The sequence below is a fragment of the Petromyzon marinus genome, chromosome 8 (genome assembly GCF_048934315.1).
Source record: "Petromyzon marinus isolate PM22_M1 ecotype Great Lakes invasive population chromosome 8, UKy_Petmar_22M1.pri1.0, whole genome shotgun sequence".
NCBI classification, from domain to species: Eukaryota; Metazoa; Chordata; class Hyperoartia; order Petromyzontiformes; family Petromyzontidae; genus Petromyzon; species Petromyzon marinus.
This window is the reverse complement of record NC_133674.1, coordinates 449,574-457,693: the sequence shown is the minus strand read 5'-3', so window position 1 is coordinate 457,693 and position 8,120 is coordinate 449,574. Positions and strand designations below refer to the sequence as shown.

Here is an 8,120-nt window from a genome sequence, read left to right as displayed (position 1 = left end):
GGAAGTAAATGCCTACACACCCTACATACAATCGTCAGTAGTAGTGGGGAGAAGAGGGCATCAGTGGGGGCGAGGCATGAAGCGTTGAGAAGCCCTCAGATACTCCATAAAACCCCGAGTTTCATGGAGTATAATTTTCAGCATTACAGTTCCATTTTTTTACGTTAACAAATGTCTCGCCATATATTACACCGTATAGGTAACTAGATTGGGCGAGGGATGGTCTTTTTTGTTGAACAATCAATAAAGCTACGGTGTTGTACTGTGCCCGTATCCGTGTACGGTACTGTGCACTAAAGGAAGAAAAATGGAGCGGCTGAACCTCACTGCCTCCTTACCGGAGGCTGTAAACATCAAGTGACCTGAAAACTGCGATGGGACGTGAAAGACAACATGGAGAGACAAGAGGGCGCCACGTGTGTTCTTCCATGGCAGCAGCAGCATCATCGCAGGCAATGAGGTTCAAATGGGCACAGGAACTTTGAGGTGGACCCACGAGTGTTTGAGCCACAGCGGCGTGCAATCGGCGACCTCTATACGCTTGGCGCAATCCGCACCGTCATTTCACGGAGCCCTTGTCCACTCGACGAGTGCGACGACGCCGTCCCACCGTCATTCGGCGCCTCGTGGTGACATCACAACAGCAAAGCGACAGGTGTTGTTTATTCATTTCTTGAGGCAATTCGAGGGCCCGGTAAAAATCGCGTTGTGATACACGCACACACCGTCAACATATACTACACCGGTTATAAAAAAAAAGCAGGGGATAGAAAGGTGGGGGAGCGGACCCGACCACAGGTATTGTTTAAAAGACGTCAAGCGGACCGGGGGTTTTAAATGCAAGTCCATGCGGACACCAACATCCGAACGATTGTACCAATAAATCCTGAACCTTCTGGAAGATTTCAGCTCCTGCTGGTTTGGATCAGGGTGATGTTGGGGCAAATTCCATTAATTGGGAAAGGTGGCAATCTTGTGGGAATGTCCTCGCCAGAGAAGAAACTTGTCGCTTCCATGTTTTATTTTCATCCGACGTCCCATTAGCGAGATCCAGAGCGTGACGGACTCATATGGAGTCGGCCTCCTGTAATTTTTCTGGTCTCATTCTCACCACAGGTGAAGGCAGAGCCACACATCAACGTGCCAATGGGGCCACGGTTGAAGTGGTGGGGCCACGGTTGAAGTGGCGGTGGCCACGGGTCATGTGGCCTCTATGTATTTTCCATGTTGAAGGCCGATTGCCCCAAACATTGCCCGTCATATGCAGTGTCACTGAATAACGTGTGAAACATACTGTAGCATATACAAAATTGTATTTTCTTCATACATTAAATACAAAAAACACAATAAACATGAAATGCGTATAGGACATTTATAACTCTCTCAATGACCAAACTTGTATTTTATGAACACACTTATACGAGCAAAATATGACAAAAGTGTTCCAGATTTCAGTTTCAATTGAGACTGAAATCCGGAATCATTACCCCCTACTGACAGACTAATAATACCCGCTCGCAGGCCAAGTGCTGATTCACCTTGGGGCCTCGCCTGGTATAGAGGTCGTGGGTTAAATCCCGACGCCTGTATATCTGGAGTTTGCATGTTCTCCCCGTGACCGCGTGGATTTTTCTCTGGGTCCTTCGGTTTTTCCCTCCACATTTAGAAACATGCGTTTAAAAGTATTTGGCTGCTATATATTTCTGCGTGACAAGCCACTTTATAGCGCTTTCATTTGTGGCCCGGTCGTTCCTGAAAGAGAGCTATACAGCTGAGTGGGCCTTACCTGGTAAAATAAAAATAGATTAGTTTTGTTAGTTTATTTTGTGCCACAGGGGGACAGCTACGGGGGGGGGGGGGGGGGGTGCCCATTAAAATGGTCGAGATGAGATGCAACTTAAGGCGCTTGTGACTTCCCAAAAATATTATGGCAGGTTTTCACATCTAAACATCCCGGGTGGCATTGAAGCCAAGAGCTCCCACCCTAGGTGAGTAGCTACGAGAGCGGTGCTGTGCACGGCGACACGCCACTTTCTCCATCTGCCTGACTTGGTATTTTCTTTTTTGTTACTTAAATAAATGTTAATGTTTCGTTTTGTGTACGCGTGTATGTACACCGTTTGGGGAGCGGTGGTGCAGCAGTTAGCGCACTATGAACTCAGCCATGTGAGTACGTGGTGTGGTGTGTATAACATCGCAAAACTGGGGAGGACAAAGGCAGCCAGACGTGGGGCTGGCCACACAACCACTTCTGTGCCATGCCGGCCATCATAGGTGCTACCCGTTAACAGCACTTGCCCCAGCAATCTGTTAACGGCGATACGGAGTACCTTTGTCTTTTTGTGCAATTGTGTGCTTCTGTGTGCGACGCATGCGACGATGTGCATGTTTGTGTTTGATAAATGTACATCCGCAATGTGTGTGTGACGCGTATGATGCGCGTGTGTGACGAGGGTTGGAACAGCGATTCACGCACTGACCTATCCACGCGGCGACCTCTCCTCAACGTCTCGAGCCTCAGCGGAGAGCGCCGCGAGGTTCGACTCCAACTCCGGCTGTCCAGGGACAAACCCCCCCGCCAATGCCCCTCCCCCCAGGCCCGTAGGGGGGGGGGGGGGGAAGTCGCCCCCCTCCCTCACTCCACGCTCAGGAACTTCCTCTTCTTCGCCATGTTCATGTACGGTCACCAAGGCCACTCCACCTCGGCGGTGGCCGCGTTGTCCAGCGTGCCCAGTTTAATCTCGTAGACTGCGCGACACACAAAAGCAAAGATCCCCCCCATGCAGCCTTTAACAGACGGCGTGGGAAAAGTGCTTCGTGTGTTAGCATGTAGGAAAGCCAGCACGGCACACCAAGGGGTGGGTGTGGGTGGCCAGCATTACGTCCGATCATCTTTGAATTTACACATCGCATCCGGGGTGGGGGAATGCGAGTCGGGTCACGGTACAGCGAATGCGACCAGAGCAGCGACCCCACCGACTCAAGTTCCGATCCGCTCTACAAGTCACCCGCGGGCCACCTAGCCCGAGGCTAGACTCTTACATTCAGCCCATCATCCTCTCAGGGGTCGATAAAATTTACAACCACTTCGTAGGGAAGTCCACAAGGAATGTGGAATTTCCACCGCCTCTGCAGGGGTGTAAAGTGGAGACGAGTAACAATGTGTCAGGCAGACTTACGCTCCATCTCGAATCACGGTCCCACCTCCTTCAACTCGATGTCCTTGCCGTCGAGCTTGTAGACGTTGTACACTGTTGGGAGGGGGGGGGGGCACAGAAGTCACGGGAGGGGATGCGGCAAGTTACACGGACCGCGCTGGACTCTCATTACGTGTCCTCGCAGACGTTTGCCAGTTAGAGGCCAGCGGACACCCTGTTTAAAACTGCGGATGCATTAACAAATGAACAACATTACGCGCCTTCAGCTTCAGAGATGGCGTTAAATAAAAACTCTTTGCTGTTGCGCGAAAACTAAAGTAAAACGAAACTATTTTTATTTTACCACTGAGCTATGTAGCTCTTTTTCACATAAAAATGTATAGCAGCAAAATACTCGAAATTCAAGTTTCTAAATGTGTAGGGAAAAACCCAGAGGACCTGGAGAAAAATCAAAGTGACCAGGAGGAGAACATGCAAACTCCGAATATACAGGCGGACACACAGCACCTGGCCCAAAAGTCTGCTCACTCTTTCCCATTCCGAGACATCTGCAAGTTGCCGGGTGGTAGGTGTCACGTTCACAGATGAATCTCGGTACGCGCGAGCGGCTCGGCGTTAATTTTATTTATAGAGGCGTAGCGCTGCTGTTTTTAAAAGGCGTTGCCCTCACCGCAGAGAACCGTAGTGACACGACCGGCACTCTATGGAACAAAACTGTGCCACACGCCCTCCCGCATGGCCTTATGGGAGCCTCGGTATGTCTTCAGGTCAGAAGACGTACTTGAGTTTTTCTTACGGTTCCGTTCCGACAACGTATATGTACATCATGGAAATGAGAAAGGGTTATAGCCTTTACGAGGGATCTTTGTGCTTTGGGGATGGGGGAGGAAGATGTGGGTGAGACTGGCACGGTGCCCGCACGCACCCTCTTTCCGAGTCGCGACGTGAAGTTGTGCATCACGAGGTGTGGGAATGCCTCGGACATCATGTCCACGTCCGCATGTCGTGCCGCATCACCACGCTCGAGAGTGTCAAGTACACCGTGGCATCGTACCACGTGTCACATGAACAGCACGCCGGAAAGTTAGACACACCACAGGTGTCACACAGACTGTACTGGAGAGTTAAACACACTGCCCTTCCATCTGCGGCATCATACCACATCACACCACATACACAGTTAAGACACCACAATCCCCCGTCTGCAGCGTCATACTACACACCGCACATCGTACGCACAGATAAATACACCTCCATCCCCCGTCTGTTGCACCGCATCACACACGTCACACCATGCATCACACCGGGGAGCGGGAGCGGAGTGGCTATCTCATTACACTACAAATCCGGTGACCTGACTTTGATTTCCGGTGTGTCCAAGCATCGACAGTGGGGAGACAAAAGGGGCCAGATGCGGTAATGACCACACCACCCACCCCGCCGTGTGCCCTGCCGGCCTTCGTAGGTCGCTCGACAAACAGCACTTGCCCTGACAGCCTGTTAAAGGCTACACGGGGGAGCTTTGTCGACTGTGGTGCGTGCGCGTGCCTGGCATACCGCGGTGCTCATGCAGGACGATGAAGTCGTTGACGGCGTTGGCGCAGCACGCCCACACCAGCGCCTGCAGCTTGTGGCCTCCGTGGTTCATCGGCTGAGCGTTCGGCAGGATCAGCTTCATCTCCTGCGGTGGTGGTGGGAGGGTGGTGGTGGTGTGGTAACATGACAGCAAGCGGTCACACGTCGAGTCCGCTCTTTCCACCGGCGTCCTTCCCGGCCACGCTGCGTTCGCCCCCCCACTTCCCCACCCCCCCACTGTATCCGACTCGGGTTGTGTTGTTTGTTTTTTCCATTGCGGAAGCCGAGCCGAGCCGTGCCGGTATACGGGGCCGCCAAACCCCGTGTTGGCACAACTGGGATACACCATTGGAAAAACTTTACTATTTTTATTTTACCAGGTAAGGCCCACTGAGCTATGCAGCTCTTTTCCAGAAGCGACCTGGCCACAAATCATAGCTCAACTAAGTGGCTTATCGTCATGTGGAAATTTATAGTAGCCAAATACTCTTAAACGGACGTCGATTCTAAATGCGGAGGGAAAAACCGGAGGACCTGTAGAGAAATCCACGCAACTCCTCGGAAAGAGGCACGCAACTCCAAATATACAGCAGGCATCAGGGTCAGGATTGAACCTGCGACCTCCTGTATACCAGGTGAGGGAGTTAACATCTCGCCACAGTGGCGCCCCCAATGGTACATCTTTCCGTGACCACCGACCGTGCGTAGTGCTACAGTAGATACATTTTCGATGAATGGAAGGGATCGGTCATCGGGAAAAGGCGGACTGAATCGCGAGGACTGAAGTTGACAAAAGCTGCATGCACCAAACCAAAGTGTCCAACGCTCCACCACTTACGACCCCCCCCCCCCCCACACAGCCTCCACCTTTCATCAACAACCAGATTTCTTCGGGTTAACTCAACGGATGCGAGTTGTCTCACACTGCACAAGCCCGATGATTGGTCGACACGGCTCGTGTGAGGTGCAAGGAACTGATTCTAAAGCCGATAGAGAACACGTGTGTGTGCGGTAATTTAGCAGTTAGCATGCTGCCCCACAAAACTAGTGACCCGAGGTTGATTTCCGTTCATGGCCAACACCAGTGGCGATTATCTGAACTGGTCCTGGGCCTCCCCTAGATCAATTCAGCCTCAAATGAGTACCTAGTGCGGTGTGTAAACATCATTACCAGAGAGATAAAGGTGGCCAGTTGTGGTGCTAGCCACCTACACCCTCGCAAACAGCACCTGTCCCAAAAGCCTGTTAAGGCTATATGGGGGACCTCTGTCTTTGCGCGTTTGTACACATGCAATACACGAGGACCCACATTCCTCGTGTGACCCCAAACCCTGTAGCCCCTGTGACCCCGTGCCCGCACCTTGATGAACCGCTTGAGGAGGGAGCTGGGGTCGCGTGAGGTCGTCGCCATGATGTGTGGGTCCTTCACGCCGGCTCAGCGGTACTCGTCATCCATGTGGCTGCTCACTCCTACTGACACGGCGGGGGGGGGGGGGGGATAGAAAGAGGTGGTAGATGGGGCAGGGGGGACGGAGAGGGTAGGTTATCATTTGCCATACTTCCCCGTGCAGGTGAGTGAAGGTGTGTGTGTGGGTGGATGGAAGGAGCGACCAGGAATGGTTTAGAATATCACTCTGCAGTGATCGCGTTGATTTTGTGTAGCGAGCTGAGCAATAATGAGACCTGGATGAGTCCCAATTGCAAGAGTGGGTGGGTGATATGGCAGGTGAGTGGGTAAATTGAGTAAAATGATGAGTGAGTGAATGAGTGGGTCAGTGCATGTTAAACCTCTTTGTTACAGCACGTAGCCAACCGTGGCAATCGGAAGTGTGACAAACTAACCACAAAAAGTAGTTCTCAAGAAATGAGTTTGTCAATCTAGACGATGATTTAAAAGTGCAAAGCTCCAGTGGCTTCCTAATATTGTAAGGAAGATCGCTCCAGAAGGAAGACTGCTCCAGAAGCACACGTGATGTGGTGACCACGGCCTTCATTTGACATTCCACAAAAATTTACGCCAGCCATCACACACACACGGCCGACTCTTTTTCCACGTTCACGCCACGGGATTTTTCAAAGTCCACTTGGGAAGCAATCGCCGTGCAGTATTTACGGTCAACGCAACTGCGGCATTAAACCCATTAAACCGGTGGGGGGGGGGGGGGTTGAGGGCCCGCCGTTCTCGAACCGCGAACCTCCGCGGCAAAACACGGTGCCACCGCTTGGCAGGAAGGACCGACGGCGAGCCGGGGATGCGCGCCGACTCGGCGTGTCTAGCGGGCGGAGACGCGCGACGCTTATCCCTCTGCCTCGGGAGTCTCGCGGGAAGGAAGAGAGAGAGAGATGCGAGGAGACGTGATGGTGAGGGATGTGAGATCACCCTCCCCTCCCTGGTCGAACTCCACGGCCTTCTGGAGTTCAAGCGCCTCCCACCGCAGGTCCGTAGGCAGCACCAGGTTTTCTTCGGTGACGACGTCAGGGGGACAGGGGGCAGTGGGTGGGGGGCGGGCAGGGGAGAATTAACAAGGAAGAAAAATCATGCGCACGCATGGACTCATTCGGAAACACTTTCCAACGCGCGGTTGTCTTCTCGCCTGTATTGTCAGACCGTCTTGTCCCATCTTAGTCCGTCTTGCGTGTCTCATTGTCTCTAGATCCGTCTCTAGTCTGTCTTGCGTGTCTCAACGTCTCTAGTCTGTCTCGCTGTCTCTCGTCTGTCTTGTCGTCGCGAGCCCATCTCTAGATCCGTCTCGCCGCCCGTTACCATCGAGCGCCCTCTTGAGCTGCGCCTTCTCCTCTACGAGGACCTTCTTGGCCTCCTGCGCCTTGCGGTAGAGGTACTCGCCGTGCAGTTGCGCCTCCTCAGCTGCACCACCAAACAAAGACAAAGATCCCCCATGTAGCCTTCGACAGGACTGTCGGGTGCAAGTGCTGTTAACGAGCAGCACCTTTGATACACGAAGGGGGGTAGGTGGCCAGCACCACATCCGGCCGCCTTAATTTCCCCAGTGGCGATGTTTACACAACGCACCAGGTACTCATTTGAGGCTGAGTTGACCAAGGGGAGGCCCAGGAACGGAATCGTCACCAGTGTTGGCCGTGAGCGGGAATTGAACTCGGGTCGCTGGGTTAGTAGTGCAGCGTAGTGCTAATCGCGAGACGACCATAAACAACAACCGCCATTCGCCACGAAGTGGTGGAGATGTCACCACGGCGCTCGTGCCAGGCTACGTGCAGGTTAAGGCCACATGAAGCGTCGAACGCCCGCTGGCAGCAGGAGGTCACAGACAGACAGACCCAGGTTGCCATTGGTTGCTTGACTGAGATGACTGGCCGATGCACCACCTGTGCCCCCTACTGTGCTACACTACCGCTCCAACCTACACA

At 52.9% G+C, this 8,120-nt stretch overlaps 1 protein-coding gene across 1 annotated transcript; it reads right to left on the bottom strand.

Annotated features, from left to right (window-relative positions):
* Positions 1-646: 646 nt before the first annotated feature.
* Positions 647-7,148, bottom strand: LOC142924061 (U3 small nucleolar ribonucleoprotein IMP4-like). The gene is made up of 4 exons (XM_076065509.1): positions 6,094-7,148; positions 4,716-4,839; positions 3,180-3,251; positions 647-2,748 (listed from the first exon to the last, which is right to left on the bottom strand). The coding sequence occupies exons 1-3, from the start codon at positions 6,142-6,144 to the stop codon at positions 3,193-3,195; spliced, it is 234 nt and encodes a 77-aa protein (XP_075921624.1). The 5' UTR covers positions 6,145-7,148; the 3' UTR covers positions 647-2,748; positions 3,180-3,192.
* Positions 7,149-8,120: the final 972 nt, after the last annotated feature.